The 25,999-nt window shown below is 38.6% G+C and overlaps 1 protein-coding gene across 5 annotated transcripts in view; it reads left to right on the top strand.

Moving 5' to 3' along the window:
- Positions 1–25,121, top strand: part of lrrc4ca (leucine rich repeat containing 4C, genome duplicate a) — a 133,597-nt gene extending 108,476 nt beyond the window's left edge. For all 5 annotated transcript variants that reach the window (XM_034215772.1, XM_034215773.1, XM_034215770.1 and 2 more), the window contains 2 exons: positions 6,356–6,429; positions 19,775–25,121. In XM_034215772.1, coding sequence (XP_034071663.1) covers positions 19,826–21,769 — 1,944 coding nt within the window. In that variant the 5' untranslated portion in view covers positions 6,356–6,429; positions 19,775–19,825 and the 3' untranslated portion in view covers positions 21,770–25,121. The remainder of the gene's footprint in view (positions 1–6,355; positions 6,430–19,774) is intronic.
- The last annotated feature ends 878 nt before the right edge of the window (positions 25,122–25,999 follow it).

The raw sequence follows: 25,999 nt of genomic DNA, 5'->3' as shown, positions 1-25,999 counted from the left end.
AATCCGCTTAGGATCCCAAGCGTTGAGCCCAACAGGGGATGAGGTAGCTGCACTCCTGTATGCTCTCTCTCTTACATGGTTCATAGCTGTAGCCTGTGATGACGGGTATTGTGTGTGATTTTGCACTCCACAATGAATTGTGTCCACATCGATTTACAGAAAGCTGGGTGAAGAATTGTCTCCCTATGGGGAAACAGACATGCGTGCACTAAGAAGTTCTTATGCTGGCTCATCCCATTTGAGGCTAAGAAAAAATGAAAGGTAACATTTTTCAAATCCTAATTGTGCTGTGTTTGAGGAGTGTTTGTTCACCCACATTGAAGGCATGCATTCAATTATAGACAATGGTGTAGACTCAAATGAACACACTCATGCTCACTTATAACCAACACTTATTCTCAATCCCTGAAGCTGTCACAAGAGAATGTAATGTGTGCTATGCCATGCTGTTTGATGAAACCAATGTATGTTATGTAAAGTTTGCCTTAGAGACAGGGAAGGTCCTACAGTATGGTCATATATTTGCCAAGACATTTTTCAATCTGACTATCATGATTGAATATTTCCAGTGTACAAGTCGAACTGTGTGCATGCAGGAAGACAAGTGATATCTGAATACAAAAGATAAGCAAGAACAGCAAAATCAACTCGTACCGTTCTCTGGGAATCATAAATATTGATACTAAATATCACAGTAATAAAGTCATTTGTTATCCAGTTATTGGTATTTATCGACCAACTAACATTGCAATGTGTTCACCTTGTCAATAACAGAGTAAAACATCCAATTGTAGTGACCATGTTTGTGCTGACACAACAAACTATTAAATGTTGTATGCAGTTTAGTCCTCACACTCTTACTGCCTAAAGACATAATGATCCAGATTTTCAGAGTTCTTTTTATAGCATAGTTAGACACAGGCATCATAAGAACACACCTAATGTGCCTCTACCAGGAAGTCTCTTACTGTACCAAATGGGTCACCAATTGAAGCTGCTTTTCCATTCCTGGAGGATCTAGATTGATAACATTCTGACCCAAGTACATTTGGAAATACCTTTCCAATGTGCCATGTTATTTTGGTGATGCATCATGGTAGCTATTGCTCCCAGCTCTTCCTGGAGACACAGACAGTGACTTATGTCCGGTACATGACAAAAGGAAATGAATGATAATCACCGGAATATATTCTACTGCACTTCTCACTCCTTTTCTTTTTCCCCAAGAAAGGTCTCTCACCTTCCTTGCCAGCATATCACACTAATTTGCCCCAAAGATTTCTATATACCACTTTGCCGTTTCTTCTTGATTGGTATTCCTCTTCTCTCCCACTGCAAGATTTATTTTCTCATCCAATTTCTCTAACAATTTCTTCTGAACCCTCTCCTCTTACCTCACTACATTTATGAACTGCTTTCTTGAAATATAAAAAATATTTCTTATCAGTAACTTACTACCCTCTCTCTCCCTTGGTGCAAACCATGCAGTCTGTCTCTTTCATCTCCCAGGCTTCTCCTCAAATTACCTTTTGTCTGAATTTTCCCTTGAACGTTGGTACTGTATTGTGTTCCTTTTGACCTCCCTCTGAATATGCCCCTCTCTGTGCCATTCTTAAACAACTTCAACATCTTTAATAGGGCCAAACCAATTACCTCCGCCATCATGAACAAATGACAGCTGGTCTGTATACAAGTGAATACCTGAGACAGAATGGTGACTATGAATGTGTTTCATAGGTGAGGAAAAGGGAAATGTGTTGGGGAAAATAATGAATCAAACAGACCAGACTGGCCAGAGTGAAGCCAAGAACCAAAGGAATGCACAGTTCCATATCACAGTCATTCTATTTTTTTCCCCTTGCCTCTTGTCTTTGTTCATCTATTTTCCTTCTATATACCATTCTATCAGCCTGTCTCCCTCCCTGCTGAACATATCTCATCCCTCCCTTCCTGCTTGAACTCTCTTTGGACTCCAAATGCTAATTCAGTCAGGCACTTAATCAGACATATTAATTCCATATCTCCCCTGATTGCACTAATTCCACTGAGCAAAGCGTTTCACTGCAGCTGAATTTTGACATGGGGTGCTAACCGAGGTTTGTAAAAACATTACTTTAAAACAAATGTCATGTTCTGACAACAAATGTAATGCAAGGATAATACGCTGGTCACGACTCTACATGGGGCAGTCTGTGTTGTATCATGTATCTGTTATCCTTCTGCCCTACAGCCTTTTTAATTCCATTAGACAAGTACAGTATGTGTTGTGTCATCCTGGGAAGAATTACATGAAGCCTTCCTATTAAAATAAATGGACCTTCTTGCACAAATTGGCCAGTTACAAAATACAAAATATGGCAACAATGTCCACTGTTTTTATTTATATGGCACGGTATGTTGGCATATCTGTTTGTTTTTCACAAAAGGCTGGTTGTATGTTGCAGTGAATATTGACAGTATTTTTACTACACAGTGAAAACACACATTTATGTACACAAACACATACTCTCGCACACATGTAGAGATAAACAGAATATGCCTGAAAAGCCCATAAGCTCTAAGATTGTCTACCAACAAATGGTGTACATAGCTGAGACAAGTATTAATTAAACTACTGATTTAGCCATATTCTAATTTAATTAAGTTACGGATTATGTAATTGAGAGAATTACAAAATTGCTTTCTTTGTTCAAGATAATGGTATTCCATCTTAATGCCTGATTTAAAGTATGTTCATTTATTTTATCTCATCATCGTTCTGCTAAGACTTTTTTCTTTAAATGGAAAATATGGCCTGGAATCTCTGTGTGCCTGCCTGTGCATCATGTCAAAGCTTAGAGATTTCATGGATCCTTTTAAACTTCTTGATATGATCTCTGCTTGTTTTAACAAAACCATGAAATCGAGCTATTATATTAATATAGTGATTTAACAAAGATATTGTACACTATAACTTTAATAAACTTGTTTTTGAACGTTTGAGTAATTTACATCTATCTTTCTGTTTTCTATATATACTTGTTTTTTCTCTTCAGTCTGGCCATTTAGTAATCTGTCCTGGCAAGGCCCTCTTCAGGACACAGATGGATTTACCATTAGATAATGACAAATGGCAGGCGCAGCTGAGCTGATTTCAGCACTTACTGCTCCTCTGGGAGCTTGTACTCACCACACTGCAAACCACACTGACCACCCCCACCCAAGATCTTAATTGAACGAGTGGCTGTGCAGCCAATTGATTCAGCCTGACATGCATTTCTGGTCATTTCCAGTGGGTGATGTAGTGTGACCTGCAGGTCAAACTCTGCTGCGATCTGGAGCAGAAGGCGCTGACATTAGTCTTGATTTGTTGGACTACTACTCTTCCACGGAGGGACTTTATCTCTGTGAGTTCATTGGAGATAAAGAAAGCAGAAATAAATGGCTTAGCGATCACTGATGTCTTGTAGACACCTTAAGATACACAACTAGAGGTGTATTGGATTGACTGATGTTGAAGTTGTGATGAGATAATAAACACTGACCTGGTGTCCATGCAACATGTAAGCCGGCATTACATTTTTATGGAAAGAAGTGATTAGTGCAACATTTTTTCTATATATATTTTGTTCCCAATTTACTTTACCTACAATGTTAGTGCTGCTTCATTTTGTGGTTCAGAATATGCCCCACAGAAGATAGCAGGCATCTTGCTGACCGTCAGCATTTGGTTTAATATTCCGTTCTATTTAATTTCATTGAAAGTGGCAGTGACATATAAGTCATGTTAGTTGATCAGATGCAATCTGATATATTTGCAACAACTTTCAAGTTGGTGATAATTTCCTTTCACCCGGGTTAAATGGCACAAACTGCCATTCAGTTGTGTGGTGCTGCACAAATTGTGTGGATATACTTTTTGTAAAGAAATGAAACACTAAAGGAAACTTTTAAAAACAGGTAATATTTGATATGGATTATTTTTCAATAGATAAACTTGTTTGTGGTTTACTGTAAAAGGAATGAAAGGAAGGCTAGGGTTAGAGCTCTGCACTCACACCCTGTAGGAAGAGGAACATAGTAGTCCATAGTGTAGTTAAATAACAAAACTTGTTAGATATATTTACAAAAATGGTCGTCAGGAAGAACATAAAATGTTGTTTCATGTCTGTCCTGAAGAATACCCAACCACAAATGAAGCAGCAGCTGTCTCTGACAGACCAGGCTGTCTGCATGTTTAAGTTGATGGTAATTATAAGAGTATGGTCCTTTCTTCTAATTATAAAGAACATGTATCTTTTAGACACGTTCTGAAACGCTGGCTCTTGACAAGCTTTGAAAAATGCAATGATGCAGTGTTTTGTCAAAGAAGGAGGAAAGCCAGGGGGGGTGTATGTGTGTGTGGGGTGCAATATTGATGTTGTTGATAATAACAACATTGATAATGATTACACCGGCAGAGCCCAAATCCATCATCGCTATCTGTGGGCATAATTTGTCATTCTTAGTGATGTGAAGCCAGAAAGTTGTTTCTGCTGCACTTTATGAGGTTTCACAATATGTAATAATTGTGTAACTTACGTAACCAGGTAATTTTGTAAATTAGTTTGATGTCTTATTTTAATTTAATTGTAACATTGTATTTCAATGTATGTGTTTGCCATAATTATAGAGCTTAGAGCTGTAGAGTGGATATATGAGTTCAGTTGAGACTTCAAAGTCCTGTCTGTGATATTCTATATGTTCATCAATTAATATAAATCTCATTAAAAAAAAAAGAAGATTGATCCTACTAACAAGTATTGCCTAGGTAACCAAAGTGTTCTTTTTTTAGATAAACATGAGCACTGTACTACAATCTAACATATGCTGTGGTGCAGCCTTCAATACTCACTTGAGCAGCGAATCTTAGACAGTCACCAACAATTATGCAATTCACTTTAACATTTGCTGTAACAAAAAAGCTGTTTTGGGCTTTATTTACAGTACAAATAATAGGTTGTTATACGTTTTAAAATATTTGCATCTTCGAAAGAAACAAAGTTATTCAGGAGTTGGTCTACCATAGAAAGGCTAATACATGTTTAGTTTTGGCCTGTGTTTTTAGTATTATTTTATATTGTAGGCCTTTTGTCGCAAATATTTCTCAGGTTATGATTTAGCTATATTGGACGAAATTGTATTTGCAATATCCTGATCATTGTTTACTGTACAATGCAATTGATAGACATCCATTTCTAGTCATCTTTATCCAGACCGTACCTGTTTATAGAAACGTATACATATCTTAATCTTCTAGCTGATGGGTTCCAGGAATGCATGCTCTCTACACCGACTGTTTACCTGCCAACTCAATTGAGATTGGTCAATATTACATGGACTACAAATAGAAACATGAAACTAAATATTGTCCTGTCTTCTGCAGACTCTGCATTTAAATGTATTTACAGTATCTTTGTATAGCAATTAGGCCTTGCTTAACTTGTTTAAGCAATGAGAGGACATCTGTTGAGAAACTGTTTTATTTCACTCCAATTGGCTAACTAGCCAAGAGAGAATAATATGAGAACCTCTTATTAATTTAGACACATTCTTTCTATTCATTTGTTTAATATTGTATTAGATGGGTCAAGATATGTTTGCAGTTTATTCGCTGCTGGTCTTCTGAGTGTAATGCAACTGTAATAGGAAAATACTTCTCACTGGCAATGCTGCATAAATGAGACGGAGACAGCAGAACCCCTTATCGTAGAACAAAGACTGGGGTCATGATAGGCTCACACAGTAATGCTCCTGTGGATCAAACACACGCTTATTTGCTCTCACAGTTCCTGCTCTGCACTAATGGATGGCAGGTGCGATGGAGAGCTTTATCTCGGTTTGCTTTTGTCACCCATAATTTATTCAGCAGGGTCTGCCCTCTGTGTTGTGTGTTCCTGTGTGTGTTTGTTTGTCCTAAATGTGTGTGTGTGATGCGTTATGGCTTTGCATGTCCCCTCGTCCCTGGGGAATGAGCTCTTCCGACTTTCACTTGTGTACTGTGAAGTTCCTCTTGTTATATCAAGGTTCTAAAAGGCACACAAATATCAGCATCAGCAGAGATTGCTGTGGAAGTGGTTGAAAGGAAAACTAACAAGATGACTCGATGATTATTTAGAAACAGTAAAGAGAATTTTGAATTAGATATACTGTAACCTGGGGGTTTAATAAACTGCATTTTTGGTAGTTGAGTAGATACATCATAAACTTTCCAGAACAGCACATTATTCAAGGCCTGTATCTTATGAAACTGAGTGGAACTGCAGAAGCAACCAACTGTATCACTCTTAGTCTGTTTTGAAAATATTCTTACAGTTTTGTCTCTTGTGTTTTTCAGGGACAGCTTTACGGTGGATTTGAAGTTAACTTGAGGACGACCAGAACCCCTTGGAACAGTGATTGAATTGGCAGGTGAGAAATGACACAAACCCAGAAGCCATCCTAATGTGCCATAATGCTTTCAGAAAACAGATGGATTGAAAGAAAATACTTGTTTTCAGCTTTTTTTCATGTCAGAGGTGTATGTGGTTGATTGAAACTCTAATTAGGAGACAAATATGGCATATTCTTATTCAAAACTGTACCTGAACCGCCTGAGAATAGACCTTTTCAGCCAGAATAAATCACTCTTATTACCGCTGAAAGCTGCACTTCTTAAAATGTGGGAACACAGCAGAGTGCAAAGGTGCCTAATTATTGGTGGATCGGAAACTATACTTTACCAGCATATATCTCTGTCTTCTGACCAATGAATGCTGGTATAAGCCTCAGCCCCCTTTGATCATGAAAAGGATTTAGTTGGGAAAATAAATAAATGGCGGAATTAATTAATGAACTTTGTGCTATTTCTGTCCCTGCACCTTACACAAATGTGTTGTGGCTATTTCACAAGTGAGCCTCAAAATACTTTTAGCACATTTGCTTCTATGCTATTTAGGGTTTGGTCAAAACGGCTTCTTTTTCGAAATGCCTACACTTAAGTTAAAGGAAGTTGTTAATGAGCAATTGGGCTTTACTTTAAGAGGAGAACACCTTGAAAGTAAATATGAATTGAACATTTCTGTTCAATCCATAAAGACAGAATCATTTGTGGATGTGTAGCATGTTTAGCAGGTTGTCCATTGGAATAATACTTTTGGGGGAAATGGGGACATCATGAGAAAACCTTTTTTTTTCTAATATATTGCTCTTGGTCCTTTAAAATACCCAGACAATCTGTGGCCTTTTTACAATCATCAAGAGTATTTGTTCAACATATTGGCTCCCACAAGATAGCCTACACCACTATTACACTTTCACAATCATGACTAACAGGTAGAACATGTATTATGGTTAATATGAGCATATTTTGACTTTTCCCATAATAAACCCATCTTGTAGAAGGAACTACTATCAGACTATTTTAGGCTTTTTAATCATTCTGTATCTTCTTTTAGCCTTTGATACAAGCTTGTTCACAATGGCAAGGCTGCTGTATCCAAGGCCAAAATACACACAAGTGCTGTGTATAGTATATTTAACAAGATATATGTTCGAGTCTGTGTCACTGCTTGGATTAATTAGTGAGGCCTTAACTTTACATTTTGTCTAGCAAGTTCCATTACTATATGTAGGAAAAGCATACACTATGGTTGTCCCCCACTTGTGGTACAGATAGTAGCAAAGAGAACATACATGCTGATGCAATGAATCGCACAAAATACAGTTTGAAAACAATAAATGTATTACTGTTAATTCTGTAAAAGATGAAATACCAAATTAATATCAGCTCCGTTACTAAGGGATTGAATTGCCTAGAAATTATTTAGATGATACAATGACAATGACAGAGAGAGATTCACAATATGTCTGTGGTTCCAGTGTTGCTAACTACATCAAGCAAAGTATTCCGTATAGGCTTTACCCAATCACCTCAGTGAATGAGAAATTACCCATGGTTGCTTTGAAGTCTATGGAGAAAATGGAAAGGGAGTAAGGATGGAAAAATAAGGAGAACTGTATGACTCAAGCAGTGTTTCTATGCTGGTATCTCTTCTCTCATATTTCACCTTTGTATCAGGTTTTTGGAGTGCACACAGAAATACGCCACTGGTCTGAACAGTGCTGGTGGAACTCATGTATGTAACTTCCACTACACGCCTGCTCTTGGTGTGAACTACTATCGCTCTAATCTGGGAGCTTTTACTTGCAACCACTGTTACTCAAGGCTGATGATGCTGTTTTTCTGTGTTGGCCACATGTGGCCATCATTTTTTGTCTATTATCCCTACCACAATATATCATTCTGGAGATTTCGATGCAGAAGCATATAAGACCCGGACTATGTGGCCTCTTTAACAATCTGTTTTGTCGAGATGGAAACTCACATATAAAAGTGATGATTGCCAGACCTCTTTGAAAGCTCAATGGCATTCATCTTATTCAATATGACTGGCATGAATAGTTGCTATTACTTCAAAGCTCCTTTTCATGTGCTGTTTCTCATATTGTATCCACCCTTCACATGTGGTGCAGGAGATGGTGTTTCTGCATGAACATTATATTGAATCTGCGCAATGGAATCAATCCACAAATTTTATTTTTTGTCCAACAAGAATAATTACATATATGTTCACAATGTGTAGTCTCAGGTTGTGAAGAATTATTGAATGAGAAAACGATAACTTGTCAAACACTATTACAGGACTATTGAAACTACGATTAAACTAACACCTACCTGCAGAGGCTGTCTGGGAGCATTACTGTTCTTTGCAAAGCAATCCAATAGTCTTGTAATATAACATTTATAAGAAAAATGTGTAAGCACAGTTAATTGAAGTCCTTAACAAAATGAGTGTACTCTGCTTTCTTTGCACCGTTTATTCTTTGCATTTTCCTTTGAGATGTGATTGTAAGCATCTCCAAACTATACGAGTGGGTGCATGAATATGAAGGGAGAAAGTAAAATAAAATAGGGCTTGGTATGAAAGAGTGAGGATATTTATTATTTCATAAATGTACTCTTCTTTTGTAAGTCTTATACTTTTTTTCTGGCGGAATACATTTAAAAAAAAAATCTATTTAGTGAACTTACAGTGGTATAAATAATAGGTCATACAATAACAAAATACTATGACGTACGTTTTATAAAGTCCTTGATCAGTCTCAATGTGTGGTTATAAACACTTAGCCGCTGTATCATCCTGTGGTACGATAATAAAATCCAGCATTCAGAACTGAGAAGCCTCAAGGTGGTTTTTTTCCTGTGTGTATCGAATCAATAGGGGAACAAGAGTGTTGTTATTGTGAGCTCAACAAGGGCTCTAAATTGTTCAATGTTGACTGCAATTGTAATACAAATCCCACAATCTTCCAGTATGACCAAATAATACTGTACTGAGTCAATTGCCTAAACCCTGATGAGGAACACAATTTGTTTATTTTCATTTCTAACGACACACAAACCCCTCTGAAAACAAACACACACACATGACGAAGCTCAACATAATCTTTTTCTATTCTTAAATACACAAAAAATAATTCTCAAATCATCAAACAATACTTAGAAAATACAACTCAGCCACCCACACGCATCATTTCATATTCAAGTTCATCAAAATAAGCGATGGAAGTCTACTTATTGCACAAATTATTTGTTGTAATAACATGTTTCCAAACCACCAGAGGTCTCCCCACACTCAATGTTACCATATTAATGATACCAATTGTCCTTGTGGCCACATTTTTTTACTGTCAATTAGATAACTTGTCTAAGCATCTGACCTTTAGTCCAACTGATGTTACCAGTACACTGACACATCAATCCAGGAGACATTACAAGAATGTGTCCTTGAGCATGTCCACACTGAACAGATGTTACAATCAGTCAAATGGCTTCAGAACAGAGGTGTAGTGTCCCAGTGTCTTTTCAAACGGATTTTAAGTGTACAATAATCAATCTCAAAGCCAGATGAATTAAATCACACTTTCAATCTTAACAGGCTCTTAATGTTATTATATTTGTTGACACTGTAGCCTCTGGTTTTGTAGATATCATCAGCGTGCTCCCTATCACCCTCTTATCTCACATGTTCTCTCAAGCCCCAAGCTCAATCACAGGGAGGCTGCGCTGCCTGGATGTCCGGGTTTGCAGCCTCTCAATGACCTCTGCGTGGCTCGGTCAGACTCCATGTGATGCATGCCAACCCTGACCTCAACTGGACACCGCAAAGACAGTGGTATAACGGACTGACTCCTTCATCCCACATCCTTGAAAGGGTCGTGGTTGGAAGCTATTTTCTGCCTACAGCCTCTCTGAAATGTTCACAGGGTGAAGAATGGTTTTATCAATACCTCTTGTCACCCACAAGCCCCCACTGCCAACACGCTGCTCAGTGTGAAACAAGAAGGCTGTCACGTACACAGCTTGTAAAGATTCTCACATGCTAAAAGCATACATCACGGACACGTTCTGCCATAGAAAAACACCTTCTGTTGAAAATCTGGGCAGTTGCTGCAAATCCTTAGTAAAGTGAATCAAAATACTGTGCAAAAGGACAAAATAAGAAATCAAAAAATCCCAATTAATGACTCCGTTTAGACATTTGCTCTACTGTATTGATACATACAGTATGTTAATACTTTACCTTTATTGTAAGTGTGTGAACAATATTTGATTTTGCACATTCCTGCTTGCATTGTTTGCGTGCATATGTTTGTACCAGCCCATAGAGAAGCATGTGTATATAACCTTGCATGTGTTTTCAAGGCCAGCAGCTCTAAACAAGGTTCTCGTAGGGCACTTTAGTCTGCATAGGCCAATTGACATTACTGCGGCTCATTTGTCAGGAAAATGCTCGGCTCAGGGGTCATCTTCTGACTGAGGGGGAGGCCAATTGCTCTGTCTCTGTGTAGAACTGGACGGCACCTGAATAACAAGTGTGATGCACTGAAATAATGATACACCGACTTCATCACGCTGTGGTGACACACCTCTATCTCTAGCGGATACTGAAACGTTGACTCACAAGTAAAGCATTGTCACTAATAATATTTAGTTCATTCAAAAATAGAGAAAGATGCGTCATATTCAGCTTATGTTTGCAGAAATGAACACTGGGGAACTCGTGGGGGCTTACATTGACAATGTATGAGGTTCCAAAAAGTTGTAACTCACAACCTTAACTTTAAGAAATGTTATGTAGAAGCTTGAAACTTACAGTGTAAATACTCTGAGAATAGACCTTTCCCTATAGCACTCATTGTGTCTAGTAGTTAAATTGTGGAAATGAACGATACTGACATTATTCTAAATGTTGTATTTGGTTCTAATATATTAGGTAATTGCACTTTTTTCAAACAATGTCAAAAAACATGTCTGGAGTTTTCCCATTTTTTACATTTGTTTGAACAAAAATGTTTGAGTTTAGCATACGTGCAACCTTCAACTATAGATGTCCTCTCCCCAATCAACACATTCTCACTCCCAACTCGGCCTATGTTGACGTTATGTCAGGGTCCCTGTCGTCACTTCGCAAGGGGGCCCCTTTAGCATCGAGTTTCAACTATCAGGGAGTCCCATTGACTTGCATAGAGCTCCCTGAACGTTGGTAATAGATGAGTTGGGATCGCGGCGAGTTGGGATCATTTGGGTCTACAACAGATGATACAAATGTATATGTCAGTAAATGTGTACTAACAGAGGCGGGGGTGTGTGTGAAAACAACCTGCTGTCAGACATCAGCTGTGCGGTGTCATCACAAACGGACGTTGCTTCACGTGACGCTCCGGAGGAAACGATGACCCATTGCTCTTAAAACTAATTTCCCTGCTTCTCGTGGTTTTCTTGCGTCTCTCCATGCTTCCCTGGTGGGAGGGACTAGACGCAGGGAAACGACGCAAGTGAGGGACGCAAGGATTCCATTTAACCGACCTGAGACGCAGCCTATGAGCTGCTCGGTCCTGACGGACTCCAAAAGTCTGACATTATACAATCAAACAAATAAATAAACACAAGGATAATTGTGTCTTATTTTTGAGTAAATAACAGTGTGTGGTTTAGAAAATAATACAAAATTAGAAGGAAAAAACTATGAAACAATACAGATTTCAGTATTCTGAGCCCCTACTCTGCCCTTAACTGACAGCAACAAAAGCCCGAAATTATTTAATTAAAATAAAGAAGTAAAAACAATAAGTGTGGCGTGATATTGAGTAAGAAAAAGGTTGATAAACGCTGTGAGAATGGATCTGCGGAGAGCTTTACGCCGTGATCCCAACTCGTTCAGGGAGCTCTATGCAAGTCAATGGGACTCCCTGATAGTTGAAACTCGACGCTAAAGGGCCCCCCTTGCGTTGGAAAGTGACGACAGGAAGCCTGACATAACGTCAACATAGGCCGAGTTGGGAGTGAGAATGTGTTTCCCCAATTGTTAAAGCTTGCTAAAATAGGTTTTCATTTTGCGATGGTGCAAAAACAAACAAAAGTTAATACAGGTTATAGATTAATTCAGAGGGAAAGCAAACTAATTTGCTCATATGAGACCCCTGTCTTGCTTATAAGGGTCTCAGTATTTTTCAACAATTGCAGTCTTGCAGGAAAGGTGTAAGGTTCGGAACTATGCAAACAGAAATTACTAAATGGATCCCTTGTCTCATTTATCTCAAAATGATTTATGTTGTTTTGTTTTTTTAACTCAACTACCAAATAAGTCCATTTAAGTGTTTTAAATTAACACAGTGCAATAAACGGTTAGATAAACACAACAATCAGCAGTAAATTAGCTTTTTGTCTGAGCTTGTTGTCAGGGTAATTAAAAGTAAGACTTCTAGGAAGTGTCCGGCAGGCATGAAGTTGAAACCCATGCCACGTGACCCCTACTTTCAAGGTTCAGCTCTGGAGACCCTTATTGAATGATATATGTGTCTATCTGCCCTGCATTCCCTATTTTCTGCATGTTTTCTGTAATAAAGTCAGGAGAATAAGTGCAAAATGGCCAAAATGAGCTGTCTTTCTTTAAACAAGCCAACCTTAAATGATAGGGGTCTGGAGGACTGGCCAAAATGAACAAAAAGATGGAAGCCAGGGCCAGCCACACCATGGGCCGTCGGACCAAGAACTCCCCCCTCCCCCCTAAACTAAAAGGGCAAATTAATAAGCTAAACTAATAAATAAAGCCGCGAAAACTGGACTACCAGGTCCTCCAGGCTTAAAGGGATAAACAAAAATACATTACCAAATAGAGCGCTAAATCCTAACAACAGATAACTGACTGCTACAGTGTCAGGCAGCAGAGTGTGTCAGAGTGTCAGAGAATGAATCTTTCTCCTCTAGCCTTCCTTTTATCCCCCGTGATTAGCTGGAGTTGGGAACACCTGAGCAGAGGCGGAGCCAGGGGCAGATAAAGTGTGCCTGCAATACGGAGAGAGAACACCAGGAGGGGAGCACGTAACAATCGTGACATTCTGATCTTATGCGTTTTCTAAGGCTTTTCCGACTGCCAGTTCATATGCATTAACTGTAAGAAAGAGACTGAGGTAATCATTTACGCTGAGACAGAATGCTTACCTGTGGCTGACGTTACAGTGGCTCATTAGATGAGCTTGCGTCTTCCTCTGCTAATGGCTTTTTTCCCCTTAGTTTCCCCCTTCATTGTATTTGTTTCCAATTAGGACTTTATGCTGATGCTAATGAGCTCGCTGAAACCTTTTCTGCCTTTTCCATGGTCACACCAGACTGTGAATTGAAGAAAAGCAAAAAACAGGAAGCACAAAACCTTTAGAAGTACATGCCTATCATGTATTTTCTATGGTTAATATGTATATATACTAGCTCCATAGTGTTAAATTACTTTTGATATTACATTTGTATCTTATTTGTACATTTAACTTGTGTAATGCTTGACACTGTTGGAACTAAATCATTTCCCAATTTGGGATAATAAAGTATATATCTATCTGTCTATCTAATTATCCATGCACAGTGTCTTGACACTATTGATGTTATTGGTGAACCAAGGATTGAATCAAGGAACTGGAGAAAAAGCACACACAAATGGGATAAGATGTGGATTAGTGTGGGTATCATTGGAATTACCTAGGGGGGGGAAGTCGTTTAAATGAAGATTGTTTCATTTTTACAGTAACTTCCCAATCTATTTTCATGGATGAATTGCTTGTTAAATTGCTGTTTTTTGGATGAATCAAATTAATTTTACCATCTTGTTATGGATGAGACAACCAAGCTGTGAGTGGAAGCACGTCAGGCTGTGGGCAGGGGAGCAGCTGTCAGTTTGTCTCACTTGGCTAGTTAGCACCAATTCAAAGTACATGGCTTGTCTGTTTCACTTGGCTGGTTAAAATAAAAGACACTGATAAAGAGCTACAGTAAGACCATCTTCAGTTTTTCCCTAGACAGTTTTATACACTCTATTTTACAGGCATACAGGCATTGATCTGTATCTTACATTACTAATGTCTTTGTTTTAATTTAAATCAAAGTATTTTAAGTTACTGTCCATAGCCAAATAAGCTTACACAATATAAATGGAGCATATTGCCAGCTGATGAAAGCCTTTGCACTTACAGTAATATACATTGGGTGTTTGTAGCGAGGCAAAATACCCAGTAAAAATTATTTAGCAAAATTAAAATGTACCTAAATCAAAACACATTCAAAATGTATGAAATACATGTATAGGACAGTGAAATGTTTTTATTCTCAGTGTAATGACAGTATAGAATAATTCAACGTAGTGCAACTTTCATGCAGTGATTTTTGTAAGAAACCGGACTCAAGGTTGACTGTAATCTGTTGCAAAAGCCTGGTTAATTATTCAGTAAACAGCTACAGATAAATACAGCTTGCTAAGCAAGTTTGCTGATGTGTTTACACATGTAGGTGGTTGGTGCTATGTTAATGGGATCAAAAGGTGATCTGCAGATGAAACACTTAGTTAATTATTAATGGTTTGTGTGTGTGTGTGTGTGTGTGTGTGTGTGTGTGTGTGTGTGTGTGTGTGTGTGTGTGTGTGTGTGTGTGTGTGTGTGTGTGTGTACAAGTATAAAGAGCCTAACATGTGCTTTTTGTGAGAAAGACTTTCGTTAACCCCTTATTTCTGATGTTCTCCTGTTGTGTATTAATGACTAAAATCCACCTAGATAAATCATTAAAGGTGTTGTTGGGAGAGTACCGCAATAGTAATTTGAGAAAAATCACTTAAGTACAACTGGTCAGTATGAGGCGCTCGAGGCTAAATAAAGAAAAGAGAAATACAAGTCTATTTGATAATCCTTATTGCAGTACAATTCACAATTTTGTAAAGACAATCAGGCGGCATTTATATATAATTGAGATATAATTTCTACCGGATCAGAAAGCGGATAACATGTGAGATCCAGAAGACAAAACAATAAATTACTGAAAATATATTTAATTACAAATATAGAAGCAAAGCCGTTGACTCATGCTGAGTGACACATTGCTTTCAGCTTTCTCATTTTCACAGTCTCAGCAGTCACACAGCACTTCCTGACACTGGCTCAAATGAGGATGCTGTGTCCTGCTTTCACTGAAATCCTGATACACAGCTTACATTTTTTTTGTAAAAACAAAACTGAATGCAAAATATGGCATCCCAAAAAAAATACCCATATGATATAAACCTTCATCCAATCTATTCATTGCAGTAGTGGTTGTCGATGTACTGCAATGCCTATGCTGTGAGACTGTAGATAAGAAAAGAGAAGAAGGCTTGTGGTGGGTATCCCTCCTGCACAGGAATCTATAAAGGATTCTGGTTTATATTTGGAACTGATGCAAGATTGCTGGCATTATCAAGGAGTGACCTGATTTGATTTATATCTCATTAATCTCCATCTTTCTCTCTCGCTCTATCCATTTCTCTCTCCATTGCACACATGCCAACCTTCCTCTGACTGTCGCACAATCTCTTATCGGTCTACCCCCCCTCCATGCCATTAAGTGTGAAAGCCAAATCTTCTGTCCGTCACTCCTCACTAAAAGTTCATAATCAGTGGGCGCTCAAGCATTTAGTGTGTGCACAAGCCTTAGGACAAGCCCCTTTTCACTTTCCTCACCTTTAAAAAGAAGCCATGCATGTTTCTGTAAAGATTAAAGATAGACACATGTTGTAGACCACAGAAAGAGAGCAGAAGAAAACCACTCAGTGCTTTTTGCCAGGCAGTGGCTTCAACAGACCTATTTTTGGGGCTTTAGCCCCACTATAATTTCCTGTAGCCCTACTAAATAATTAATTCTTGCCTTTTCTGGCTGATTTATAATACGAACATACGATACGGACTCCTAAATGACTGTACCCATCAAAAGTGCTGGGAGGAGGACCCAGTGGAAACTGCTGTGCTGCACAGTACTGTATGTGCATGGTGAATCTGCAGCTCTACAATTGGCCACACAAAATAAAAGAATGGTATGATGAAACATGGGACTTCTACAAGTAAAACATATATTTAGAACATTAGTGTAGAGACACTCGGAACTAGCTGAATATTTTCACTGCTTGTGAAAGATGGTAAGCTATTAGGGTCAGTGCTTCAGATGATTAAAACACATGCTCTTCTCTCACAAAGAAATAAGACCAGCTTGTATTTAAATATAAGTTTGTGAAAGAGCTTCAGGTGTATTGCCCCCATTTATCTGTAGATTTATGGGCTAGATTTGTCTTTTTTTTCAAAATCCCGTGTATCATAAGAAAAGTAACACTATATGAAGTGTATTCCTTTTTTTAACTCAACATACGATACGATAATACTTTAATGGTCAGATCAAGTCTGAAATTGGACTTGCATCACAGCAGCTCTATGTGTAACATCAACATATTGATAGAAACGTTTCATCTGAGATACACAATGAAATCACTTTCTGTGTATCTGATGTATGATGTTAGATGCAGCTGATAATAAGACTGAAAAGTGTGTACTTCCTGGATGAGAAGGACATCAGCCGTATCAGCCATTGTATTTATGCAGTATTTGTATTCATTAGTTTTGTCATTCAAAGAGTCTCTTGTTTGTATGGCTTCCAAATGTAATTCAGCTTGGTCACCTATAAGTGATCTGATGGCACATCCTTAGGAAGTGTTTGTCAGTGAAGAAGTGAAGAGCTGCTTCATGTATTTACACCCTGATGAAAGGACTCATGTGACATGTGAGACTCTATACAAAGCCACATTTGAAAAAGCTTTCTGCACAGTGTTTGAGTCGTACAGGCTGCACTGTAACTATATTTTAAAAGGCTCTTTGTTCTCAACAGAGACATATGCACACATATCATTATAAGGTAGTGCAGCTAGGGTACCCTTTATACCAATGAAAACAGTCGACCCACAAACCCTTTCTTTTTCTTACAATACAATTATTACAAACTGTTGCTTGTGTACCATTTTCATATTTACAAAAATAAATGATGCTCATCTATTAATAAAGATTTTACAAAACAACCCATTATAGGTAAGGTTATATAAGGCTCAGTGCAACTCATTTCTCAAGTATCAGCCTAATTGTATTCCCTCAACAAAACCACATTGTTATTTCTTTTTTCTCTCCTGGAATAAATTAGATTTTTCCATTTCCAATTTTTTTTTTTACCAGGCTGCCTAAGTCCACATATCGAATGGGTTGGGGTGCTTAGCTTGGACACAAAATACAGGTCTTTACAAAGGTGTCCGGTGTACATTTGATGTGACATTTGCTACAGTAGATGTTGTGCTTATTCCTCCTCTGTGCTGCTTATCAGCTGTATGAATAACACTGCAGAGTTTCTTAGTTTGGTTGGCTACAGAGTGAATTGTTTCATAAACCAGAAATTAATTCAGAAATGTTGCGAATTGTGCTTTTCAATTGTGTGCAGTCCTGATAATCTGGGTCTGGCTTTAGTACTCTCTGCCAGACAAAGACAAAGCTGGCACTTGATAATCTGTTAGGACAAAAGTTTGAAAATTCATTATTGTCTTAATCTGATTTTCCTTATCTCATTTCATCTAATTCTTTCACTGCACTATGTAAATCCATTTCTGCCGCTTTCATTGACGCATTGTTTTGCTTTATGAATCAACTCCATCTATTCTGCTGCCATCATTTGGATTGCTGATTCATTGTTCATCTCTTCCAAGGTTGGATCTCTTAAAGAAAAAAGGATGAGTGAATAATGGAATAAGTTTCATGGATTTCTTATTCACTGGGATCTGTTTTCATCACTCTAAACTTTGCAGCAGATATTGTAAATGATCATAAATAGTGTTGATGAAATTTCACCTTGAAAGAGCATTTTCTTGTCTCAAAACTAAGTCATTGTTTGTTCGAAATCATTTATATTTAAGAAGGTCAGTAGAAATCGCAAGCATTAACCTCATATTGTACTCTGGATTGAGCCATAATCAATTGTTTAATGCAAGGTTTAAATTCCTAACAAATTACAGCTGCCGTAAGGGAATGTGATTTTCAGCCTTCTCTGTGATCCCCGTCACATTTGCCTGGACCCCTACGTGGAAACACATTTTTTGTTCACCCTCAGGCATTTCTGCTTAGAATTTAAATTATGTAATTGGAAAATGAATGGACTCAGTAATAAAGCAATTAATCAGTAGTTACAGAAACAGCCTGCCCGTACTTACGTGAAGAGCTTTCTGTTTCAGAGTAGGCTATATGTTGATAATACTGTTTAGAAGCAGAAACTACTGTAATCCCACAACAGCTCTTATATTCTGTTCAGAAATTGCTACAACTGTTTTACTCCTATAAGTTTGTATAATCACATTGTAATTGTCTCTTTGTGTTTTGTAATCACCGTTAACCTTTGTGTTCTTTCATGTCCTGATTTGTGCAATTTGAAGGATCAGGGCTGAAAAATGATCCTTTTCAAAATGTCATAATCCCTTTTCCCATGTTTCTAAATGTGTTAATTTGTGTTCACAATGTCAGTGACAATTGACTCCTGATAACTTTGCTTACTTTTGATTACCTTTTCTAAATATGACAGCTGTTTCATTCATCACACAATCCAAGAGAAACCATGCATCTCATACTGTAATGTGTGATTACTCTGTTTCTAGATATGTGTGTAACTGTCTGTCATATTTACTGTATCAATTTGCAGTTAAACAACAGTGTTTATTACTGTCATTTCACTTCTAGCACTTTCTGTTGAAGATCAAATATTTGTTCCTTTATGTTAACATTGGTTTTCTCAATGTGCTCCACTTTCTTCCCACATTGAAAAACATTCAGGTCAGGTAGATTAGAGGCTCTATAAATGTTTCTCTTTATCTGTGCTAGCTCTGTGACTCACTTCCGACCTGCACAGTGTTTTTCCCTTTCGCTTAAAGAGGTAAAAAGGCTGTTTTTCCGACAACGATGAAAAATAATATGTAATACATCCACCAGTTTTACAGGAAGCAAACAACGTTGAGGTGGTCACAACTAACGAATGACTTACTCTACAAGGTAGATATATCCTAGGTTGAGAGTGCAGGGAGGACAGTGTGCCCAGAAACAGAGATGGATATGAGGCATTCCATCAAGGTTGCACATTCGTGTGTGTGGATGTTTATATATGTGATTATTAGTGGCTGCAGCTGACTCACAAACCTAAATAAATCATTTAGGTCCAAACATTATAATTAATTGTTTTCAGAAGTGTTTGTATAATTCTCAAAAAATGTAAGTGGTAATTATTGATAATCTCTACGATTCTACAGTTTCTAATGTGTTTCCCTTTCGTTTTGTCTCTCTTTCATTCCAGTGAGCCCCTATCCTCATTCCAAAGAGTGAAAGACCAGTCAATGAATTATGAATGTTAAACAAGATGACCTCCTATCAGCAGCAGCAGACGATGCGAGGTCCTAGGTGGAACCGGGCCTTGTCCGACCCTTTGTTTGTGCTGCTTCTGGCCCTCCAGCTGCTGGTGGTGGCAGGGCTGGTACGTGCTCAGACGTGCCCCTCTGCCTGCTCCTGTAGTAACCAGTTCAGCAAAGTCATCTGCACCCGACGAGGCCTGCGGGAAGTCCCTGATGGCATCTCTACCAACACACGCTACCTGAATCTGCAAGAAAATCTTATTCAGGTCATAAAGGTAGACAGCTTTAAGCATCTGAGACACCTGGAGATCCTGCAGCTGAGCAAAAACCACATACGCAAAATTGAACTGGGGGCTTTCAATGGACTGGCCAGCCTCAATACCTTGGAGCTTTTTGATAACCGCCTCACCACTATCCCAAACGGGGCATTTGAATACCTGTCCAAACTAAAGGAGCTTTGGCTGAGGAATAACCCCATAGAGAGCATTCCCTCCTATGCTTTCAACAGAGTGCCCTCATTGCGGAGGTTGGACCTTGGGGAGCTCAAGCGACTCTCATATATATCTGAGGGGGCCTTTGAAGGGCTGAGCAATCTGCGCTACTTAAATCTGGGAATGTGCAATCTGAAGGAAATTCCCAACCTTATTCCCCTGGTGAAGCTGGATGAACTGGAGATGTCGGGGAACCAGCTAACTGTCATCCGACCCGGCTCTTTTAAAGGGCTCATCCATTTGCAGAAGCTATGGATGATGCATGCCCAGATCCAGATAATAGAAAGGAACTCTTTTGATGACCTGCAGTCACTAGTGGAGCTCAACCTAGCCCATAACAATCTTACCCTTTTGCCCCATGATCTATTCACCCCTTTACATCACCTGGAGAGGGTGCACTTGCACCACAACCCATGGAATTGTAACTGTGACATCCTATGGCTAAGCTGGTGGCTTAAGGAGATGGTACCAGCAAACACCAGCTGCTGTGCCCGCTGCAGCTCTCCATCCAACCATAAGGGAAGATACATTGGCGAGCTGGACCAGAACTACTTTCACTGTTACGCTCCTGTTATTGTGGAGCCCCCCACAGACCTAAATGTGACAGAGGGAAGTGCTGCAGAGCTGAAATGCAGAGCTAACTCCTTGACCTCGGTGAGCTGGATTACACCCAATGGTTCCATCATGACACACGGTGCTTACAAGATCCGAATCTCAGTGCTGAATGACGGAACTCTGAACTTCACTAATGTTACCATGCAGGACACAGGCACATACACATGTATGGTCAGTAATTCTGCAGGTAACACAACAGCCTCTGCCACGCTCAATGTGTCCTCTACAGAGAACAGCAGCTTCAGCTACTTCACCACAGTGACAGTGGAGACCATAGAAACACCACATGAAGGCTTCACCACCGCTGTGCAACAGAAAATGGGCCCTACACCTTCTGCTGGTACGTGGGAGTCTGTTTCACTGACCTCTACAACGACCACCACAGTCCGGACCCCACTGTCCACACGTGCCACAGAGAAGACTTACACAATCCCTGTCACGGAGCAGGGCGGGGAGGATTTGCTGAACGGTTTGGATGAGGTAATGAAGACGACCAAGATCATCATTGGTTGCTTTGTTGCAATCACACTCATGGCAGCGGTGATGCTGATCATCTTCTACAAGATGCGCAAACAGCACCACCAGCAGAACCACCACCCAACCACTCGCACCATAGAGATCATCAACGTGGACGAGGACTGTGTAACAGGGGGCCCGGGCATGGAGGGCCACCTGACCCTGCCACCTCTTGAGCATGAGCACCTCAACCATTATAACGCCTATAAGACTGCATACAACCATGCCTCCACTATGAACTCCATACACAGCTCAGCGCACGAACCTTTGCTAATCCGGGCAAGCTCAAAAGACAATGTACAAGAGACCCAGATCTAATTATTATTATTTTTTTCAAAATGAGACATTATAAAACTTGGAATAGTATAATGGAAGGACATTACTGACAGTTGGTTGTGGAACTGTGGCTCAAACACGAAGGAATAGACGTGTGTGTTTGGCAAATCAGTGGCTGGTGATGTTTATTCAATGACTTTGGGAATTAGGGTATGTCTACTGTTTCAAAAAGTGTCTTTACAAAACAGAAGTTATTTATTTAAGAAAAAACTATTGTGGTTAAATCAAGAAAAAACTGTATTCTGCAATTATTTTTTCAGCACCAAATGTTGTTTTGCCCTTCCTCTCATTTCACAGATTGGTTTACTAATATGCTTTTCAAACTCGGTTTGAAGACATTTGTTGAAGAAAACCTCCTAAAGTAAATTATTGTTCTTATTGGTAAACTGCTGTATTTGGATCAGATGAGATAGCAACTTCATTTCCCCATGTATCAAAGGAATCTAGAGCACATTAGTGATTTTCTCCTGCTGTGGATTAAGTGATGACATCTTTTGTGACCATCTGTAATTGAGATGAATCAAACCCTTGCTCATTTTTTATAGTAAGTGACAGAACTCTCAGTGATGAAATTTAATCATAATTAACTGTTTAAATTATATCTGTCACATACATATAAGGCATTCTCTGCTCTGTCATCAATAGACTGAAGTTTTTAAATAAAGGAACTGTGTCCTGCGTTCTGCTGTTGTAAAAGTCAAGGGTGACTATTAGAAGTGCATTTTAGTTAAATTAAATTCTATTGATTTACTCTGAAGAAAAAAAACACATTTGTCTTTGTGTTCCTAATCTCAACTTGCTTTGACTCCAGTTCTCTTAGACGTCTTCTCATTATAATAAAGAACATTCCATTAATTGCATTAAGACTAATTTATATTCTGAGGGCCATGATCCTTGAGCGCAATTAACAGGTACTTTAGATTCTTCATAATTGTGATTGCAAAAATAGGGAAATCTTGAATATAGATGCTGTTGAATTCTGGCAATAGTCCACTACTTGTTTCCAATGTATCATGGCCTCACTCTTTCCTTTCAGTGGTTTGTATTGTGGCATATGCAGATGATTGCTTTGAAGCCACCTTTTATATGCTGGGACCCCTTACCTCATATGCACTACTGCAGGAGTGCTGTCAGAAGCAGTCTGATGGAGTGAAGAATTGCCTGTCATCGTTGTGCCATATTTCCACATGGACTGTGCCTGGCAGCCCCAGATGTACACACCCTGCCCCTGCCAACCGAATGACTTGGCCCTGGGCAATGGGGCTTATGCTTTAGGGGTGAATGTGTGGGATTGGGCATCAACCAGATGTTTGGGTTGCACCTGCCTCTCTCCCTTTGCGACAACACCATTTTCATATTAATTGATGTGTCCATGGGCTTTGGAAGAACACAGCTCTGCAGGCACCCATCCACTGGAAACCATTTTAAGGTTTCCACTGTGAAAAAAAGCGTCAGGCATCAAACAATTCAGAGGTTAGGCAGACATTTGTCGGATCCAAAACTGAGGGAGATGCCCCAAGGTTTATGTTTGAGGGAATAATGGCAGGTATTGCTTCCTTTACAGTAATATGTAATGAGAGGTTAGGCCATTGTCACGCTTAATTCAGTTTGTGTTTGATTATAGATAGATATTGGTATGCACCTTCTTTGGGGTCACCATGAACTCCAGTTAACAGAATGACAGAAATGGTGGATACACAGCAGAAATAAAGTATCAACATATCAACTGAAACATCTGAAAGACCCAGCTGCATACTTGCACTTGTGGACTCTGCTGTCCACTTGTATGTTCATTTGGTTTCAAAGAGTAACATTTTACCATTTTGTTTGCTAAAATAGAACACTGTCAAGCCTATATGCTGTATTTTTGTTAGTCCATGCATGTTACAGCACCCACTACCCACCCTTCTAGAAGTCAAAACCACACACAACCATTCTGGCTCGCCTTCCTCTGATCATCTTTAAACAAAGCAGAGTACAGATGAGTTTAACAACAGTTCACTGTCCCACATTGCATAATAAAGACAATTAAACTAAATTAAATCTATCTATAAACCTATTACAGCCAGCATTAAAGCCTATATGGATTGAATGCTTTCTACTCTAAAGGATCTTTGACCTAAAAGACAAGTAGGCTTCTTCCCTTAGCTTAGTCAGTATTTTCCAAGTTGGGAGAATAAATGAGAAACAGTAGCAGTCCTCATGACTAGGATATGAACTATCATGGCTAGGATATGAAAAGTGAAGTAAATTGAACAACAAGATAATAATCTAAAGCACTATTCCCACAATACTCATGCAAGCAGGGCTCCTACTCTGTGATACAATTAATTACATAGATAATATTGGGGTTAATAATGATGTAATCTGGTAAGTAAACATTTCAATAACACTTCAAATTTCACCTCAGGTCAGTTGATAAGTATAGTCCCATAGGAAACAGCAGCATTTTATTTGTTTTTTTCCAGCACATTTTTCTTCTTCTGCCACGTCAAATGTTGAAGTCTTTCATGGAGATTATTAATTGGAGCTTTACAACTATCTGGGATGCAAATTAAGGAGGTTATCGTATCCACTCAGTATGGAGACCCACTAATCAATTTGCTTATCAAGATATTTTTGGAGATGTTTCATTACATTGATTTATTCACTTTGAATGTGCTGCATATAAGATTCATGTGGGGGGTAGATTCTTAACATGGGGTCCCCAGATATTGTAGTCCATACGGAATGAGATAATTGATTACCCTGTATCAAGCTTTCGCCATTTTTTCACCATTTTCCCCAAAATTACACTTCTGTGGAGTTTGGCACATTTGTAAACCATAGAAAGACATGGGTTTGTGTCCATTAGTCTGTGTTTGAGTTCCTAGTGGTGGGATGTGGATCACAATTCTGCTCAGTTTGCATAAGAGTGTTACCATCCTCCCTTTTGCCTTTAGTTGGAGGTAAATTGTCTGAAAATGTAAATGGTAAATTTGTTGCATTTTGGTCGAGCTGTCTCATGTATGTAAGATATCTAAATATTGTTGGTCAATATTATTTTTTTCACATTATTTTCTTTTTTTTCTGAGAGGGAATGCTGTTTTAGTGGTAGATTTATATTAAAAATACATTTTGAGAATAAAAACAAAAACATTTTGATTTTGATTTTACATGTGCCAACAACTTGTTCTAAAAGTGAAAACGAGAAAAATACTGTATAAGAATATCAGATTGATTTTCATGTAAACATTATTTCATGACCTTTAAAAGATATGGAGATCAATCATAGAGACCAGAGTTTGTAGTTCATACACAAAATATGGTTAAAAATAAACTATTGTTGTTTTTCTGTATTGTCTGATTCTTGCTTTCACCCCCTGTGCCACGAGAGTATTGATAGAGATCCAACATTGAAATTCTCATAACTAAACTATTAAATATCTACAATGCCATTATTGCAATTTCAATTGGTCAGATTATTATTTCTTTATGAATGTGTCCATTGCACATCAAAAATAGCAACAATTCTGAATCTTTGAGGTAGTGATTTCATATTTTTCTACCTATTTATAATACATGGTTTCATTGTGTAGATTAGAGTGCCACAGTGACGCATCCTGAAACCCGGAAGTAAACTCCTTCCGGTTCCTTCGACAAAAACCAATGCAATTTCTCCATAGGATTTTTACCCTACTTTTATAATTTCATCATTAGCACATTTGTAACATTTGTAACCCATAGAAAGACATGGGTCCATTAGATGATAATCCGATTTATGATTCGAAAATTATAAAAGTAGGGTAGCATGTGGATATTATCCGGCTGAACAAAACGTGATATATGTCTTAAATTTGTCAACCACAGACCTTATTTCCAGCTATTTTCCAAATTCCTATGGAGAAATTACATTGCTTTTTGTCGAAGGAACCGGACGTGGTAAAATGCTAACTTACTTCCGGGTTTTAGGATGCGTCACTGTGGCACTCTATAGTGATGATGCAACTCATATACTTTTTTAACACAGAGATCAACCCATATAGTACATGGCAACCAGAATTATTTCAGCAAGTACAAGGATAGTTCAAGCATTCATCTACCATTGTTCTACCATTGCTCTAGGGACATACTGTAGTGACATGAAAAGCCATGAAGACCATACAATGTTGAGTATACGAGACAATTTATGATGCACCGCACTACTGATACACACGGTACATTTACCGTCTT

Source organism: Gymnodraco acuticeps, unplaced genomic scaffold (assembly GCF_902827175.1).
Source record: "Gymnodraco acuticeps unplaced genomic scaffold, fGymAcu1.1, whole genome shotgun sequence".
Taxonomy (NCBI): Eukaryota; Metazoa; Chordata; class Actinopteri; order Perciformes; family Bathydraconidae; genus Gymnodraco; species Gymnodraco acuticeps.
This window is presented reverse-complemented; position numbering and strand designations above follow the sequence as displayed.